The sequence below is a fragment of the Callospermophilus lateralis genome, unplaced genomic scaffold (genome assembly GCF_048772815.1).
Source record: "Callospermophilus lateralis isolate mCalLat2 unplaced genomic scaffold, mCalLat2.hap1 Scaffold_89, whole genome shotgun sequence".
In the NCBI taxonomy this organism is placed as follows: domain Eukaryota; kingdom Metazoa; phylum Chordata; class Mammalia; order Rodentia; family Sciuridae; genus Callospermophilus; species Callospermophilus lateralis.
This window is the reverse complement of record NW_027517018.1, coordinates 2,673,683-2,693,418: the sequence shown is the minus strand read 5'-3', so window position 1 is coordinate 2,693,418 and position 19,736 is coordinate 2,673,683. Positions and strand designations below refer to the sequence as shown.

At 41.2% G+C, this 19,736-nt stretch overlaps 1 protein-coding gene across 1 annotated transcript in view; it reads left to right on the top strand.

Moving 5' to 3' along the window:
- Positions 1-19,736, top strand: part of LOC143641197 (contactin-3-like) — a 51,313-nt gene that overhangs the window by 26,962 nt on the left and 4,615 nt on the right. The window contains exons 5-10 of the mRNA XM_077108541.1: positions 4,873-4,990; positions 5,808-5,966; positions 6,064-6,213; positions 7,775-7,842; positions 10,103-10,337; positions 12,214-12,329. Coding sequence (XP_076964656.1) covers positions 4,873-4,990; positions 5,808-5,966; positions 6,064-6,213; positions 7,775-7,842; positions 10,103-10,337; positions 12,214-12,329 — 846 coding nt within the window. The remainder of the gene's footprint in view (positions 1-4,872; positions 4,991-5,807; positions 5,967-6,063; positions 6,214-7,774; positions 7,843-10,102; positions 10,338-12,213; positions 12,330-19,736) is intronic.

Sequence of the window (19,736 nt, the reverse complement as noted above, 5' to 3'; positions counted from 1 at the left end):
GTCTAGGGTTTTTCTTTTATTTCTTTGTTGTTTTTTTCTTTTCTTTTTTTTTTTTAACCTATTCTAGGTTCTTGGCACATTCAGTTAAGGCCAGCCCACAAGGGTGACTCTTGGCAAGTACATAGCCACAAGTTACAACTTTCTCTCCCTCAGATCTCCATGTGAGAGACCCCAAAGCTATAGTGGAAGGTATGGAAACCTGTTTCTGTGGTCCCTGTGGGTCATCCGTCCCAAGCACTGGCTGTACGGCAGGTGTGGAAGAAACCTGTGGTGAGGCAGATTGTGTTTTCCAAAGATGGTGGCCACAGCCTGCTTTATACAATGAGTTCTCCTTATAGCATGACTTTGACAAACACCTCTCCACCTGCAATAAAGCCATTCCTCCCCTGTTGAAACCCAGAAGACCTTTGTGACTTCCCTGACTAATAAAGAACCCCAGGAACAGTGCCATCGGATTCCGAGGCTAACTCCCCAAAACACATGCTCTTCTACCTGGTTCCATTAGCACAATGGCTCTGAAACTGAGCCACTAGACTATGAGGAAGCCAAAGTAGAGTGTGCAGGGATTCACTTTAAGAGGAACCAGGGTGCCCAGCCATCAGTCCCACTGAAGTCCCAGCCAATGGCCAACCCCAAGTTGCCCGTCTTGTGGATGAGCTTGCCAGTCCCCAGGTACATCTCCCCAAGAAGCTATGCAGCACTAAGGAGCTGGCTCCACTCTTCTCTGCTGTTTCCTGAGCACAATAAGTGTTTTTTTAATTTAAGCTACTAAATTTGGGGGTAAACGATTACATAGCAAAATGAATTGGTGCCAGAAGTAAACCTAAGGAACTCAGCAGAATTTGTTAATGTGGCCATGAGAAAATAGCTTTTTATTCCTTTGCATCAGTGGACCCTTTCTTCCACACAGCCATACCATTCTACAAGGGACAGATCTGCTTTCAGTGCACTTTGTTCATTCACTATAGGGAAAAACAAAACAGTGAGATTTGATCCCTGAGTTAATTTACTCTCCAGGATAAGCTCCTTGACTTGGAATATGCCAGAATCATCACATCCATCAACAGAAATCCTAGAGTGGTACAGATTGAGTAATAGTAAGTTTCCATGTGCATTTATAGAAATTTATCACTGTTGAGTGACTTGGGTGACTATTTCTAAATTACAATGAGCACAGCAAACAAGGCAACATCAAGGGAGTTGGCCCCAACCTGACACACTCTGCTGGCTTCACGAACGCTAGTTTTCATGCCTCCCTCCCAGGAGGACCCTCTGTATAGGAGTGCTGTTGTCAGCCTGTGTCCAGCAATGTCCAGCCCAGCCTAATAATTATTTCATTAATTTATTTATTATAGCATTTCAGAGTTGAGGGACATCAGAGTGGTTATTGTAAGCCTTCTGTTTCCAAGAGGAATGAAGATTAGGAATGTCAAATTCCAGGAGGTTTAATGAGCTTTGCACCCTAATGGCTTATTAGAGTCACCTAGAGGGTCTCCTGTCTCCAGTTCATTCTGACTTCATTATCCTGGGATGTGGCCTAGGCTTTTCTGGTACTTTTTAAAGATTCCTCAGGTAAATTTATAGCACAACCAGCATTGAGAATGATAGGATTTAGGTCCTAGATATGCAGCTCTAAATAATAGGACATAGAAACCATCCATTTTCAATTTTTTTTTTCAATCATGAGTTTAAGTTCAGAATAGTGGCTAACTATAGTGTTGAATTTGTTGATAACAGTGTCTAACACTTGCCAATCTCCTTTTTAAATTAGCAGAGCAAAGGTCTCTGGCTCAGGGACTTTAACACCATTCAGCTGCTGTCCATATGCATTATCTTGGACAGTGTCCATTCATATTTTTTTTTCTACTCACTGTGTTCATTTCTGCCATTAACTTATTTTGGTGAGCAAACTCCCATTTAGGTCAAAAATATACATTTTCCCTATCTGTTTCCATATTAATTAAAGAAAGCTAACCAGTTTAAGAAAACATCAAGTGAATAACAGAACTTCCATTCATAGGATGTGTCATATAAAGCTGTAAATTTAACTGTAGTGACCAAAGTGTAGAAAACACTGAGTTGAAGTCTCTGGTAAAAGCATCTTGACATCACCAACTTCTAGTGAGGCACACTAGGACATCCCCTCCCAAAGAAAGTTGAGCAAATTCTTAGCCCAGCTCAGTGGGGCACACCTATAATCCCAGCACTTTGGAGACCCAAGGATTGTGAATTCAAAGCCAGCCTCAGCAAAATCCCAGGCATTAAGCAAGTCAGAAAGACCCTGTCTGTAAATAAAATACAAAATAAAGCTGGGGATGTGGCTCAGTGGTCAAGTGCCCCTGAGTTCAATCCCCAGAACCTCCCCCCGCCAAAAAAAAAAAAAAAAAGAAAGTCAAGCAAATTCTGATATGAACAGATGACATTTACCTGCCTTAAATATCACCTGTTCAGACAACCAAGTGACTGTAACCACTGTTAGTAAGAAAAATTAGCACAATGTCCCAGCTTGGTCCTGTTTCCATCTTCAGTAGCTGCCTACGTTTTCTATTCCTTGCCTGAGCAGAGTATGTGTGTAAGGAAGGTGACCCTGAGGAGGCTGTCCAGGGTGAGTGGGGGCAAGGTTTAATTTGCTTGATCATAAATGCAGAGGCGAGTCATGTCACCATCAGTTCCTTTGGGGACCTTCACAAAGGAAAGCACCAACCAGATTCCAGGAGGAACCTATAGGTTGATTGCTTTCAAGGCACCTGGGTGTGATTTACATGAGGTGTCAGAGTTTGGAAAGCAGGCCTGTGAAGGGACCGATGATTAATTTGGGTGGCTCTGCAGTCACAGACTGCATAAAGTGATAAAAAGGAGGAGGCCCGCCTAGTCAACCTTGCCTTCCAAATAGCCATCAAAATGTATTTTTTTCCCTTATACTGGGAAATTATGCTTCTTGGCAGTCCAGTGGCAGCATTTATATCCAGAGTGCTTACTAAGGAATTAGTATTTGTGATAATCTGTTTCACTCAAAGTTGAGGCTCTGTTGGCAACATGGAAGACGCTCCCCGATTCTGAAGTTTGCACTGCACCTCGGTTCTTAGCACATGGCAGACACCACAGTGTGCTTCGAGCCCGCCTGTAATTAGTGATGATCCGCTGTTCATTTACTTTCTCCTGGCATGGGTTATCACATCACATACTGCTTGCCTTTCAGTGCAGAGTGGCTTTTAAATTGCATCCCAAATTTCATTAGTGTCATCACCTCAGAAAATACAGGGGAAAAGTTAATAAGATCCTCTTCTGTTTAATTCAGTACACGCTACATTTTCCCTTAACATTCATGTCAAAGATGATTTGGCTTATTAATCTGTTTGCTGCTTGTACCTGTAGCATGTTTCAAAAATGTGTATTTTTTTTCCTAAAAGAAATGTGTATGTCTAGGTGAACAAATACTTCAATAAGAAAGTGATTCTAGGGCTTGGGCATGTGGCCCAGTGGTAGAGTGTGTGCTTAGTGTGTTTAAGGCTCTGGGTTCAATCCCCAGCATGAAAAAAGGGGTAAATGGTTCTAGCCAAACTTAGAAATTATAAAATTAGCCCAAAAAGGAAAAAAAATACTGTCATTTTGATGTAACTATGCATTTGATGTTGACTATAGTGAACTTTTAATTTTGGGGGACAGATAAAGAGTTTGTAGATTAACTACATTCCTGACATCCCTATTCCTGAAACCCTTTTAGCAACCCCCCTGTTCCCCCTGGTAATGGGGATTGAACCCAGTGGTGCTGAACCACAGAATTTCATCTGCAATGCTCCACTCCACACACAAACACTTGTTAAATTTTGAGACAAAGTTTCACTAAGTTCCTTAGTTTCTCACTGAGTCACTGAGGCTGGCCTCCAATTTATGATCCTCCTGCCTCTGCCTCCTGGGCCTCTGGGATTACAGGTGTGTGCCACTACCCTACCCTTCTTGAGTCAAACAAATTGATTGTGTCCTCAAGTGCTTTGCATGTAGATATGTGCCCGTGTAGACCACTTCACCCTCTTTTTTCAAGACTTCTGATTACATCGCATGCCTGGGCCCGTCGGTTCATTCACTGAAACCCTCGAAAACCATAGACTCTTCTGTGTTCTCTGATCTTAAGTTACACTGTAATTTGACATTGTTTTATGTCATTGTTTGATGACTGCCTCTCTCAGCTGTTAGCTCAGTGAATATAAGGACTGTTGTTTTCTCCCCTCATCATTGTATACCCAGCAACTGAAGTGTAGTAGTTGCTTAATAAATAGTTTTTGAATGAATTATCTTATTTTTAAAAAGGTAGTGCTTTTAAGAAGGAACTCAAATTTGTATCACTTAGGAATTTTTCTCCTGCTGTAAAAGTTTCTGTATGAATCATTGGAATGGACCTCCAATGTGTTTAGAACAGTGTTCAACTGTGGTAATCCCTGTGTCGTGCTGCATTTATTTCCCACTAGATACCTAAATGGTTTCTGCTTCTTCTCAGGCAGATAATTGCAGTGGGGTTGGAACCAGAGAAAACAGTTGAGCTGATGCTGAGCGGTGGATATAAAAGAAGTGTCACCCTGGTGGAAGTAAATAGACTCTGAGACTATAATCTCTGCCCTCATTTATTTTTGAAACCATAAATGCCCCTGGGGAGAGCTAGTCATTTATTTGTCTGCAGAAATATTTATCTGCAGTCATGTATGGTTTTTAACTTGGTGTTATTTCCGTTCATTCCCTTCTTGCATCCTCTGTCTAGTCCCACTTTAGTTTTTACTCTAAATACAGATTCCGTCGCCATGTGTTTCTGGGCCATAGTCTCCAAAATTCTTTGTGTTTTAAAAATAACGGTGTGTCCATTACCGGTTTTCCCAACAGAGTTCCTCAGGTGATCTAATGATCAGAAACATCCAGCTGACGCACAGCGGGAAGTACGTCTGCATGGTGCACACGGGAGTGGACAGTGTCTCCTCTGCCGCCGAGCTCATAGTGAGAGGTAACAGGAATGCCTCCTGGATTTCCTACCTTCACATCTTAGCTGATCATTCCTTACTGGAGGGAGAGCCGTGATGAGAGGGAATGTGAACATGCAAATTATAGTGTTGATTTGAGTCCTCCTCTTGCCAGCAAATACAACAATTCAGATGAGTGTCAATTCAGAGAAACAAGATTCTTGACTCTGCCCTTCAAATAGCTCTCACTGTGACGGGGATGGCTGCCAAGCTGATATGTTCTTGAGCATGCCATCAATCATCAATCAGCATATGGATTAAATAGGAGAGAGAATATGGGGTGTGTGTGTGTGTGTGTGTGCGTGCACGCGAGAGAATATGGTGTGTGTGCGCGTGCAAGTGTGTGTATGTCCTTCTAAAAGAATCAGGATTATTTATTCAGGATTCCTGAGAAAATTTGCCAACCTAAGCTACTGTCCAGAGTACTGTTGCTATTGGGATGGAAAATGACCAGAGTGAATCATGAATTAAAACATCACTAGATAACAAGCTGAGAACTACAGAGGTAAACCACTGGGTTTAAGGGAAAGTCAGTGTATCCAAAGCCAGGGGCACTGCATTTGGAAGGAACAGGAATCCTACATACAGTCACAAGGGAGCATGGGGGATTATGGCCTTCTATCCAGATTTAAGATCTAACAATGGAAATATGTGTCAGGGGATATTATTACTAGGTACCTGGCCTTTGTCACTAAGCACTTTCTAAACGGGGACCTCATGGAGGTACTGAAGTGGTCACAGGACATACTCTTCACTTTGGTGGAAGTGGGTGACAGTGGTATGCGTACTCACATTCTTTAGGTTCACCTGGACCACCAGGATATGTGAAGGTTGAAGAAATCACAGACACCACAGCCCAGCTGTCTTGGAAAGAAGGCACAGACAACCACAGTCCGGTTATCTCCTACGCTATCCAAGCAAGGACACCTTTCTCTGTGGGCTGGAAAACTGTTACAACAGGTAAGGGGAGAGGCAGCCACTGTCCCTGCTTAGGAAAGGATTTCAAGGCCTTGCTGGGCACCACAGACTCTGACAACTCTGAACTGTTCCTTTGTAGTGCCTGAGGTCATCGATGGGAAAACACACACAGCTACCGTAGTGGAGTTAAACCCCTGGGTGGAATACAAATTTTGGGTTGTAGCCAGTAACAAAATCGGAGGTGGAGAACCCAGTTTACCCTCAGAAAAAGTAAGAACTGAAGAGGCAGGTTAGTGTTTCTGTTTTCTGAGTAATGGGTGAAGAGATGTCCCTGGGTGTGCATCTCCAGTTCCCTTGGCCCTGGTCTCCAGGCCCAGTGGGAACTCCATATCCATAATGCAGTGTCACAATTATCTGACTTTTCTAATGAAATCTGCCATATGGCTTTAGTCAACCCATGTAAGTGACTCTGATGTTGTATGACATTTCCAGGAGTTCAATCCCTCCTAGACCATCATTAGTGCATGTTGAGTGAATACATTTTTGTCATTTAAGGTTATAATTACTATCTGACATCGTTACCCTGTTAGTAGGAAAGAGCTGTTTTCATTTAAAACAAACATTGACAAATTGGCAAAACAATGGCATTTGGAATTTTTGCTGCTAGGAAATCTCATTCTGTCACCGAGCTCAGTGAACACACACGAGCTCAAACAATTTTGGCTTCTCAACTGTTCAATTAAGTAAGAATTATTGTTATTAATTTCCATGTAAGGTAACTATTAATATAAATGGCTTTATGATCCTAAAATTATCCTAATTTTAAGACTTAGAAGTGGAATGCATACCCAGTATCACATTATTGAGACAGCTGAGGGGACGTAAACTTTCCTTTTCATAATCTGCATATTAATTAATATTAACTAATAGAATATTTGAAACAGCAAGCATGTCACTTTAGGAGCTAACTAAGTCAAAATAAAGTCCAAGGATATGTCTCCACATTTTAGTGACGCCGTTTGACTGGCACAGTGCACGTGGTACATGTGGCAGGTACTAGGAGACATGGGGGCCGGTGCCTGCCTACAGCCTGCTCATTTGTTCACACGGCACGTATTCAGGAGTGTCTACTGTGTGCTCAGCATTTTGCAGACTTTGCAGATACAGCTAGGGGCATGACAAAGACCCACCTTCAAAGAATTTATATGCTAGCTGTGTCATTGAGTTTACTAAAGGAAAGTTCTCAGCAGAAGTGTGAAAGTCGATGCCTGCCTGAGGTTTATAAATACCTCCTACCAGGATGGGAGGGTCCCAGTCTGTATCCTTCCTCCATAAAGCCACTGTTGTTCTGAAACTCATGTCTCTGCTTGGAATAGCCACAGTTCAGGGTTCATGCTGGAGTGGTTTCCCAGCGTCCCTGGTGAATCCATTTTCCATATTTTATTAGCCTTCACACCAGTCACAATGTCCCTTTCAAATAAGTTTCATTTGTATTACCTCTTGAGAGGTTTTAAATGTTTTATAATTTCAGGTAAAATAAAATCATCTGATGATCTCACCCAAAATATTTCATAATTTCATGCAATATACATTACATTGTTACCTAAGGCATCTGTGAATGTATACATATGGGATATATACACGCACGTGTGTGTGTGTGTGTGTGTGTGTACATTAGGTCGTTACCTAAGGCATCTGTGAATGTGTGTGTGTGTGTGTGTGTGTGTGTGTGTGTAATGTGTCAATGATGAAGCTCCTTCATGTATTTTAAAAGCAACAATGAGTCTTCTTTTGGATAAATATTGCTACATGCAAATAGGGTTTCATCTCTTTCTCTCTGACCCATGCAGTTCCTGAAGTGCCTCCCTCTGAAGTCAGTGGAGGCGGAAGCCGGTCTGAACTGGAGATCACCTGGGATGTAAGTGTCCAGGCAGCACTTCCCTCATGAGAGTGCTCCTATTTTCATGATCCTTATGGCCTCCTGGGTGGTGTCCATGCTGTTAGTGATGCTGCAGGGCTGGTACTGATGGTGCTCCTTCTAAGGATGCTATAGTTGACGCTAGTGCTGGTAGCACTGGTGGTTCTGGTGGTAATGGTACTGGTGCTAGTCCTAGTAGTAATATTGGTGATGGTGCTGGCGATGTTGGCGATGCTGGTGATGCTGGTGACGCTGGTGATGGTGCTTATAGTGATGTTCCTGATTCGAACAGTGTACTGATACCGGTGGTGCAGATTCTGGTGCTGCTGATACTAGTAATGGTGTCAGCGCTGTTGGTGGTACTGAACGTGATGTTGTTGCCATGGTAGTGCTGGTCCTTGAGCTGGTGGCACTAGTAATGCTGGAGGAATGGTCCTGGTGGTGCTGGTGCTCACGGTGCTCTTGTAATAGTACTGATGGCACTAGGGCTGGTGGCGGTCATAGCGGTGGTGCTGGTGATGCTAATGGAGATGTTGCTGGGGGAATGAACTGGGTACTGCACATTGAGTCTGTGCAGTTGCTGGGGGTGCTGGTGGTTCTGGTACTGGTTCTAGTGCTGGTACTGGATCTACCAATAACACCCGTGTTGGAGGTGGCACAGGTGGTGTTGCTTCTGGTGCTGGTGCTATGGTGATGCTGATGCTGGTGGTCCTGCTATGAATGAGATAGCTTTGGCTGCTGCTGGCTCCTACCCTGCTGCTGCTGCTGGTGGGCCTGGCGCTTTTGTTGGTGCTTATGGAGGCGGTGCTGCTAATGCTGCTGCGAGTCGTCGGGTTGGTGACAGTGGTGCTGGGGATGGACTGGTGATGTGGGGGCTGGTGGTGGTAGTGGTTGTAGTAGTGGTGCAATTGGTACTGGTTTTTTTGGTGGTGGGTTTTGTGGCACAGGTGCTAGTAGTGGTGCTGGGAACACAGGTATTCATGGTGTCACTGGTGTGCAGATGTAGTTATTCTGGTGTTGGTGCTGATGGTGCTGATGGTGTGTGTGCTCATTTTCATGGTGCTGGTGATACAGCTGGTGGCACAGGTGCCGCTGCTGGAGGTGTTGGTACTGGTGGTGTGGGTCATTGTTTTGGTGGTGGTACTATTGATGGAACAGGTGCTACTGGTTCTCATGTCTCCAGTGCTGGTGACACTGGTGCTGGGAATTGTGGTGCCTGTGTTGGTGGTACTGGTGGTACTATCAGTGGTGCTTGTGATGTGGGTTCTGATGCTGGCGTTGCTATTGCTGCTGATAATGGTACCGCTGTTGCCACTGCTGGTAGCACCGGTAGCAAATATTTCAGTGCTAATCACTGTTCCTGTCATTTTGCAAAAGTTTTCTTATTTCATTCTTGGAACATTTATATATTAAAACACTGAGGCACAAAGATAGTAATTTGCACATGGACACCTGGTTGCTAAACAGAGGGTGAGAGTCAACTCCTGGCTGCTGACTCTTGAGGTTTCCTCACTGCTCTACTTGCATTCCTGGAATGTCCTGCTGATGATGTCACACATCCCCACAGGTGCTTGAGTTCTATATTTCTTTCCTGACCATCTTTTATCCTTTGCTTTTGTCAAGTTAGGGGGAAAATGTAATTAACATGTAAGAAATAGGGGGGGCTAGCACTAAATTTATTTATATTAATTGAATATGTTAACAAACAAATAAAGCATCATGAGCTTGTGATAAATGCCAATAGAATTTTTCGCATGAGTCCATGCATCCTTGAGTTCAGTAAGCTGTATTTACTTTCTTTTGCTTTTCTTTTTCTTTTCTTTTCTTTTCTTTCTTTCTTCTTTTTTTTTTTTTTTTTTTTTTTTGCTCCTTTGTACTTAATCACTGTATCAAGGTATGATTTCTTTCCATAAAACCAACACTAGGGATTTGATAATTTTTATTTGACTTAAAATATCTAGTATGTTAGACTCAGAGTATGGGTTATTAGAAACCCAGACGTGGACTTAAAGACACTCATATGTCAAATAATCACTGAGAAGTCTAGCTCAGTACCTCGGTGCCTGGTAAAAGTATTATATGTCTCTTAAAAATCAGCTGAATTAAATGTGCCCCTGTTGTTCCTCTTCTTTTTAAAATCTCCAACTTGATACGGTGAAGGTTATTATTTGATAATTCATAGGAAACACTAAGGATGAGGACTCATCACTTTGCTATGCCCTTGTCTTTAAGGGTGACAGAATGTGCCTTTTCTTTACAGCCAGTCCCTGAAGAGCTGCAGAATGGTGAAGGTTTTGGGTATGTGGTTGCTTTTCGCCCTCTTGGGGTTACCAACTGGATCCAGACAGTGGTGACATCCCCTGACACCCCAAGATACGTCTTCAGGAAAGAAAGCATCATGCCATTTTCACCCTATGAAGTCAAAGTGGGTGTCTATAATAACAGAGGTGAAGGCCCATTTAGCCCAGTGACAACAGTGTTCTCTGCAGAAGAAGGTGTGGGAAACAAGTTTGTATATTGATAAGCTAGTTGTGCTCAAACCTGACTAGAAAATTCTCTGTGGCTTTAGGGGTATTTTTTTTCCTCAAGTCAACAGTAATCAAACTTGTGGTTATGTCCCCAGGGCAGGTCATAAAGATTAACCATAACTGACTTGAAGTGTAAGACTCGAGAGACAGAGAATCTAACAATTGGTTGCAACCCTGTTCTTCTTGGTTGAAGAATAAAATAGTCCCTGGAAGCTACCCTAGTTCAAAGTTCTGTTGTGGTTTCTGCAACTGAGAAACGGTCACTAGCAAGACAGAAAGCGAGGGCCAAGATGCCATCCAAGAGATGTACAATGTGAACCTTTGAGGGATATGAGTACCTGTCACTCTGGCCTCATTGCATCATTCTGCTGTGTACACACACACTTCACTAGAAAACCATTGAGTCATTCTCTCCTTTTAAATCTGCTCCACATTCTGAGACATCTCAAGATCACTCTAGAAAATGATAGCAAATCACTATTTTATAGATAACAGCAACTGAATATTGGCCACCTCATGTGGTTCCACCTAACAAAGATGTTAGGGGCCAACCTGTATTGCATGGTTGCCATCTGCCAGGAGTTACCTAATTAGAATTTTCAAATGAAAAGTCTCCCATCTACAAATTAGAAAATGAAAGCCTGATGAAAGAGATGAATAAATCTGCCAAAACTCTGTAGTAAGAGCCAGGATTTTAACCCAGGGCCATTGGCCTTAAGCATTCTGAGCTCATGCAGTATATCCCAGTGTCTCTCCTAACCTCAGAACTGGCAGTAAATTGAAAAAAAAAGGTCCACAGTTATCATTCCTAAAAATAGACTCCATATTTCTGAGGACGGAGGACGGCCACCCTTATTCTTGTCTTCTCATTTCCCATTGAGTTCTGAAAAGGATAAAAACAGGTATTATAGGCATCTTTGCAAAAGAAAGAGTCTTGCATTCATAACCAGACCCCATTTCCAAGAGCTTCCAGGAATTACAAGGGCAGGTTGTGAGTCTGGGAAGTGATGGAAATTAGCCAGCAGGAGGACATCAGACACTGTCTGCCCTCAGCATCTAGGGCCTGAGAACTGGCTGTGGGAAGTAGGGAACAGACTTAGCCTTTGGCCTATTCCTGTGCCCCTCACCTCCCTTCTCCTGAATCATCCTTATCACTCTGAGGAGTTGGTCAAAGGGCTGTCTGTTCACACATAAGAAAGATATTTAGTTGCCTAAGAAAAAAATGAGGGGCTTGTTGGAAATACACTCAGACATTTCAGTGAATCAGAGGAAGACTTTATCATTGAGCCTTATGAGATTCCCATGAATCCCCAAGAATGTTCATTATAAAGGGGTTCTTACTGGAGATCACATGGGCATGTCTACCTACTCCTTCAAAAGAGTCAGTATCCAAATTCACACCGCCCCTTGTGTGAAATTAGGCACTCAGTGCTTGCTGAGTAAATGAACTTTACTTGAACTTGACTTTGACTTTGTTTGACCCAAATAAGAAAGTAGTATAGGAGTTCCCAAGCAGCTGGTGTGGGGTGAAAGAGAGGGGAAAAAGGGGTAGAGAGAACAGAGGGAAGAAGGAAATACTGAGAAAGAGGTGCAAGAGAGGAAGGCACAGGTTGCTGTGGGCGCTGAGCAAGGAAAACCCCTGTGGCACTGTGGCCACCTCGTCCTCAGCAATAGATCAGTGTCTGTGTTTTCAAGACATGGTGCTTGTTTTCAAATATTTTTATGGGATGACTATAAAAGTTCCACTTATGTTAAAATGCTTTCTCAAAAATAAGGATGTCAAAGGATTGTTTTATTCAACTGCAGAAATGATCATTGGTTTTCAATTTCTATTCCTAAACAGAGCCTACAATGGCCCCAACTGAAGTCTCTGCCCATAGCCTGTCTTCTTCAGAAATTGAAGTTTTGTGGAACACCATTCCTTGGAAGTTGAGCAATGGACATTTGCTTGGCTATGAGGTAAACTAACTTGTGTTTGTATGTTACCACGCTACTTTGCTTCTTTCACTAAAACTTCTTCTGAACAATGACAACTTATATGAATTCTGTTCTGGGTTGCTCTTTTCTTACCCACACATTGTGCCATCTGATTATTAGTACATACCTAATTTAACCCTGCCAGGGGCATGAGTACCACCTTAGTTGGGGTGGAAAAGGAACAAAACAGTGAATATGAAAGGCAGTCATGGGCACTGTCAGCCAGATCTTATGATGGATTGACTGAAAACTGAGGGTGAGATTGAAAGGCTGTGGTCCTATCATTGGATGGCTATGTCAGTAGAAAGTCACCTTCCTCCAGCTATGGTCTTATGTCCTTGGTTGTGAGATTCTCTCCTGAATTCTAGAGAATTCAGCTGCCCGTAGTATAATTTGTGTTTCCAGAGACCTTGATGTATGGTGAAATAAGATGAAATATCCAAAAGAGAGGGCATCATAAGACCTAATATAATGAAGTAGGAATAGTTCACCTGAGCAAGAAGTGTTTGAGGAAGAAGGATGACCCAGCTTTACAGACTTCCAGATGGTAGGAAGGTTTAACCAGGACTTTGGAGGGAAAGGAAATGAATGTAGAGGTACTGAGAACATTCCAGATTGAGCACAGCATTTTGGAGGAGTAAAGGAGTAGAGGCTGTGTACAAAACCAAGGTTACACTGAAGATGATGCCCACCGAGGCATAGGAGAGCAGGTCACAGATGACTTTGAATGTAAGAGGAACTACGTGAACTGTACCCCATATTTCATAGGGAACAGTGGAATTAGGAAGTGGTGAGATAAACACATTTTAAGATTTATCTAGCAATGCTGTTATAGAGGTCATGGTTGTGACTTCATCCCCACCACCCACTGCTGGCTTCTTAGGAAACTGCCCTCATGTGTAATTGCTGATTCAGTGTCAGACTAACATAGCCATATTAGCATGACACAGCCACGTACCCCTCCACTCCCCAATACAGTCTCCAGTGGTTGTATCCCAGTGACCATGTGACCAAAGTCAACTGGTCTGCACAGTGAGCTGACCCAGTCAGATTCTTATGTGAGATATTTAAGTAAGGAATACAGAGGTTATAGTTAATGAGGGCCATGTGGTCATATGTCATATTTGTAGCCAAGTTCACACTTCTTAGGCCATTGGCATGTAGGAAAAATTATGTCTGCAAAGATGAGATAGAGCAGATATCTCCCCACTTCATCCTCACAAGGAGAGAAACAAGGTCCCTACAACCTTAAAAGAGTAAAATAGAAGAGCTCTTTGACAACTGCCCAATTCTCAAGTGGACTTCTTACATCCTTTTTCATAGTGCTTTGTCCTTCTTGACAGTGAACCCCCTTTCTATCTGAGCAGCTTCAAGAGAGTTTCTGTTCCCTATAACCACATAGCATTGGCCTGAATAAATATTATCAAATTAAACAGAGACAGCACTGGAGCAGTGAGGCTCTGCATACAGGCCATTCAGGGGCAATACCTGAATTTGTAATTGAAATTGAGCTCCCAGTTGTTGGTTCTTGGCTTTGTTTCTTGAGATTTGGGAATCTTATTAACAAAATGAATGCCTGTACACATATTGTAGAGTGTTGACTGTGTGTTTTCTTCTAGAAGTTGCAATGTTCCTGGTCTTATTCCTAAGTCTTTATTCCACTTTGAGTGGATTTTTGTGCAGGATGAGACATAGACTTCTGTATGGCAAAGGAAGTAACTAAAAACATGGAGAGGTGGGAGAAAGTCTTTGCCAGCTACTTCTCTAACATGGGATTAATAACAAGAATATATAAATAACTCAATAAACTTAACACCAGAAAAAAAAAGGAATGACCAAATCAATAAATGGGAAAATTGACTAAACAGACATTTCTCAGAAGAAATGCAAATGGCTAACAATATGAAAAATATTAAGAATGTTCAACATCTTAAGAAGCAGAGAAATGAAAATCAAAACTACATTGAGATTTCATCTCACTCCAGTTAGAGTGGCAATCATCAAGAATACAAATAATAAATGCTGGCAAGGATGTGGGGGAAAGGTACACTCATATATCATCAGTAGCACTGCAAATTACTACTAACCAATTTGGAAAGCAGTATGGAGATTTCTCAATAAACTAGGAATAGATCCATCATGTGACCCAGATATCCCACTCCTTGGTATTTATCCAAAAGAACTAAAATCAGTATACTGTAGTGATACAGCCACATTAATGTTTATAGCAGTTTGATTCATAACAGACGAGAATGGCAGCATCCCAGGTGTCCATCAGCAAATGAATGGATAAGGAAAATGTGGAATACATATTCAATGGAGTACTCGGCCTTAAAGAAGAATGAAATTATAGCATTTTCTGGTAGATGGATGGAACTGGAGAATATCGTGCGAAGTGAAATCAGCCAGACCTAGAAAGTCAAGGGTCCAATGTGATCTCTCATGTGAAAGAGAAAAGGGAATTTAAAGAAATGAACACATGTGACTCTCCTCAGTGAAGGAGTTGGACTGAGACACAGTCCCACTATGGATAATTGCCCTGTATGAGCCATAATGGCAGAATCATATCCCCAATCTGGTTGTACCTTGTGAAATACTGGAGACAAATGAAGGAGAGGTTACATAGAAGAGAACTGTGGGCTTATAAGCATTGTAGGGGTCTTGAAAGTTGATGGTAGTTAATGGAGAGCATGAGGGCAAGGAGATGCTAATTTTTTTCCATATCAATTTAAACTGACAAGGACTCATCCAGGTAAAAATATTCTATATGAAAATGGAATGGTATCTCTTAGCCATGTCAGGAAAGAGTATTTGACTGAAGGACATCAAGTAATGCTAGTGGAAACTCATATTTTCTAGTTAAGGCTCTACCATTTTGGAATTAGACAGTTCTGCCTTCAAAACTAGTAGGTTACTGTATAAGCTCCACAAGGGACAGGAACTCTGTGTGTTTGTTTAATGATATCTCCCAAGCTCACAGAGCAATATCGGGCACATGGGTGACATGCACAAACTATGTGTTGATGGAAAAAATGCAGTTTGGGCTTTGCTATCTCACTGCTGCATGTTCTTAAGCAAGTCATTAAAGCTCTCCAAGGCTCAGTTAGAATAGAGTAACAGTCATCCATAACTCATAGCATCATTTGAGAATTGCAAGAGATAAAACAGCCATTGTTAAAACCACCCTGAGAGACTTGAAGCTTCTGCTTTTTTTCTGTTTATATATTGGGCTTCAGGGTGAGATTTCATTGAAAGAAAAAGAAAACTGAAAAGCAGCAAAGAGTAGAAGAATACTTTCTACTTTTCACAAGGAAAATACACTCCCCGAGTGACTCTCATGCCTGTTGCCACTAGGGTCAGAGGCAAAAGATGAGAAGGAAATGGAACTTTTCTTGGTATCAATTATGGGTTAAAATGCATTGCATCTTGGGGCTGGGATTGTGGCTCAGCAGTAGAGCGCTCGCCTTGCACATGGGAGACCCTGGGTTCCACCCTCAGCACCACATAAAAATATATAAGTGAAATAAAGTTATTAAGTCCAACTACAACTAAAAAATAAATGCTTTTTTTAAAAAAATGCATCATATCTTATCTATTTGTATAGAGAGTAGCAGACAAAATATTCAAATGTAACATGTATACTGTATTGAAAGGAAAAACAAGGATTAAAAATTTCTTCCCCAAGTGCTTGGTAGAATATATGAAGAGAAAGACAAGCTAAGAGAAAGATGTACTAATTAGAAAAAAATCTCAAATAATTTATGTAATTCCACCAAGTTAAAAATATGTCTTTTGTTCGTTTCAGTAATGATTTAAAAATTAACCTAGAAAAATAAATGACTTAGCAGAGTATTTAATTATCAGTCCTGTGGCTAACTTTGTGGGTTGCAGTTTCCCCAGTTTGGCTTTAAAATCGTTAATATCTCCTACCTTTCTCTCATCTTGGCGTGAGTTGATCGTGTGCCTCGCAACATGCTGAGCACACATCATCATTAGCATCTAGACTAATTTTCTTTCTGATTTGACCAACCAGTAGTTGAGCTCATTTCCCTAGACTACAATTTATTTCATCTGCTGTGCCTTTAAACTCAGGCTCAGATCTTTCCTGGTGCCCTTCTGGATAGGAATAAGAGAGGCAGACCCACAAAAGAGGATCCAGAGCCATTAAGTTCATGGAGAGTGGGCACCAAGAGGAGAGAGCGCTAGAGTTCCTGCCTGGAATATACCATGGCTTTAAAGTCCTTTTGTGCTTAGAAAAAATAAACTCTAGTTCACAATAATCTCTTCACTGTTTCTATGAAGAACTCCAAGGTTCCAAACAAAAAGAAATGATAACAAGATGGAAAAGATAATTACTCTGATTGATCTATGCGAGGTACACGCAGGCATTAGAGTATTACGCTGCACTCCCTAAATATGTACATTACTACATGTTAATAAAAGTAAACATTAAGAAAGAATAAACCTTGGGAAGAACAAATTTAATAAGCAAATGAAACAAGTCAACATTTGCAAAATAATAAGAGTTGCATATTTGGGGGGAACCGCATAGGATTATTTTTTATGTGTGGCAGAGGAACTTAAGAAATGTAATATATCAGAATGCCAAACCAAACTTTCTAGATGCCTTCCTCCAGCCTCCTGTTCCCACAACTGTATGGAATGTGCACAGGGCCTGATATTTTAATCAGAATAGAAAAAGATGTTAAATATTTGAGTACCTTTTTTTTTCTTTTGAGGATATGAAAATTCCACTTGAAGAAAAGCTATGTGCCCGGGGTCTCATCTCCTGCTGTCTTGCAGTGAATTCAATTCACTGTGGCATGAGTTGAATCTACATAGGAAAATTGGGTACAGACAGTTGAGATATTCTTACATCAATATCAAAAAAGTAAAATGTGTTTACGTGAATAAAAGGCAGACTTTGGGAGGGACAGAGGCTCGGTGATACAGCAGGAGTGGTTTCCAATACCATGGAGACAAGCAGAGAGGAGAGGGTCCAGTGTGTAGCAGGCTTCACTCTGTGTGGGGGATTCTGGGAATGACCCTCACTGCCCATGTGCTGCTGTGTTCTTTGTTAGAAGGTCCCTACTAAACCCTGGCACAGCACTATAAATGGTGGGGAGTAAACATCCCAGTCTCTCCTGAGTCCTGCTGATTAAACCCAAAGAGAAGTCAGAGGGCAAGGACGTACACAATACCTCTCCCTGGGCTGAGAGCAGAGGAGGACAGACCTGGACTTATCTCCCTAAAAGACATTCAAATGCATTTCCCCCTCTGGCTTCTGCTGATTTAAATGTGCCCAATCTAACAGCTAAGTTAAAGTGTTCATCTCTCTAGAAATCTGTAAATACACATAAAATTATTTTAGTCTATTAAAAGAGTTTTTCCAACTTAACACCTGTTTCCTTCAAGCCTAAAAAAGGTTCTACTTTTAAATACATTAGTTTTATAAGCTATATTTCATTTTATGTTTAAATTAAATGAAAGATCTGATGCAGTGATATTAAGGAGTACTTGGAGCAGGAACATTAGTTTTGGGAATAACCAAATTACTCACAGAAACTGAAATTATATTTTTAGTTTTGACATTCTTCAAGTTTGTTTCTGTTTATTTATCCAGATAAAAATATATTGACTTGTGAACTGGTTTTATTTTTCTGAAGGAAAAAAAATACCATATTATCTCATCAGAAAATTGAATTACCAGTGTTTATAGATGCAGAAAATTTGAGAACTTGAATACTGAGTTTGGTAGATCTCCATGGTCAGAGGAAGGAAACATTTTTAAACTGTTAAGAGTGAAGCCGTTTAAGTCATTTAGTAATTCCACAATATGGAGGGTTCTATCCCTAGCCACCATTCATCCATAGGAGACATGGTCCAGGAACCCCAGTGGTTGCCTGAAACCACAAACAGTAAAGTTCAACTTGTAAATTTGGCACAATAAAGAGATTAATGGCAATAATTAATAATAAAATAGAACAATTATAACAATATACTATAATAAAGATTTTATGAAAGTAGTCTCTCAAAGTATCTTTGTGTATGTTGTTACCCTTCTTGCCTGTTTTTGAAAGAGAGCAGCTGAGACCACAGAGGGAAAACCCATGGATCAGGGGGACAGCTGTGTGTACAGGTCCGCTGTCAGCAGTAATGACCAGAACCTAGAGGCCCCTGCCCATCACGACCTGCGTTATTGCTGTCTACTCTGTCAGGAAATGAGGTCCTTCCCTCCCAGGCCCCAGCCTCACCTGTAAACCCCAACTCAGGGGCTCAGGAACGGCTCAGAGGAGCAGACTGGATCCCTTAGATTCTTAGGGATGAAGCATGGTTGAGAACCTAAGGCAGTCTTAACCAACCTCTCCTGTGCCTTTTATTGTTCCCTCACTAAATTCAGAGTTTGCACCATGAAAATGCTCATATCTTCAGCTCTGGAAAGATCTCAGCCATTTTTTCCTCTGAGCGTTGCCTTTTCCTTTATCTCTCCTTTGGGAACTCTGTTTGGAACTTTGCATTCTGTTCTCAATGCCACAGCTTTGCTTTGGTAATTTTCATTTCTTTGTTCAGGCTATGTCCTGGGCTCATTAATTCACCCTTCCACTATTAGTCTATAGCTTTACTCTTATTACTGATTTCCTTAATTTTTTAATCATTGCATTTTTTCAGGTCTACAAGTCCTACTTATTGTTTTTCAAATTGGGCTGATCTTTTTTCTTTATCTCCTATTCTTACATAATAGATTCAATCTCTTGTCAAACAGACTTGGACATTTTAGGTATAGTTATTTTATAATCCATTACTCATCAGTGTATTTAGCTGCCCTGCCTCTAGTCGTATCTACACTGGCTTTTTTATTAACAGGGTGTGTCTTGTGTTTTATTAACAGGGTGTGTCTTGGTAATGTGCGTCTCTCTGATCATCCTTTGTAGATGCCACCTTCATATTCTGTCAACTTTATATTCACCCTTTTCTGCACAATTACATTTTCAAAGTTTGTTCCTCCAACATAGACATCTTTCCTTTCCCATCCCTGTATTGTGATTGTGCCCATAAAAATCCAAATTAGCAAAGAAATATTCTCTTCTCTCAGTTGGAGTACTTTTATTATTTAAATCCAGAACACAACTGAGAGAAAAATGGGATATTTGTCTTTCTTATTTCTTTCTTAACTATTCCACCTTATTAAAAAAATGATCTAGCCCTATAGAAGCATTTTTGAACAAAATTTCTTGGAACATAATGGAATTCTTTCAGAAAATTGGCAATATTAGTGGCACATCTCTGTTTCCTTATGTTTTAGTTACATGAATATTTATTCAGCTCTTTAAGGAAAGCTGTTTAAAAAGATTATATAATCAGTCGTCACTAACTAGTATCATGTTCAAC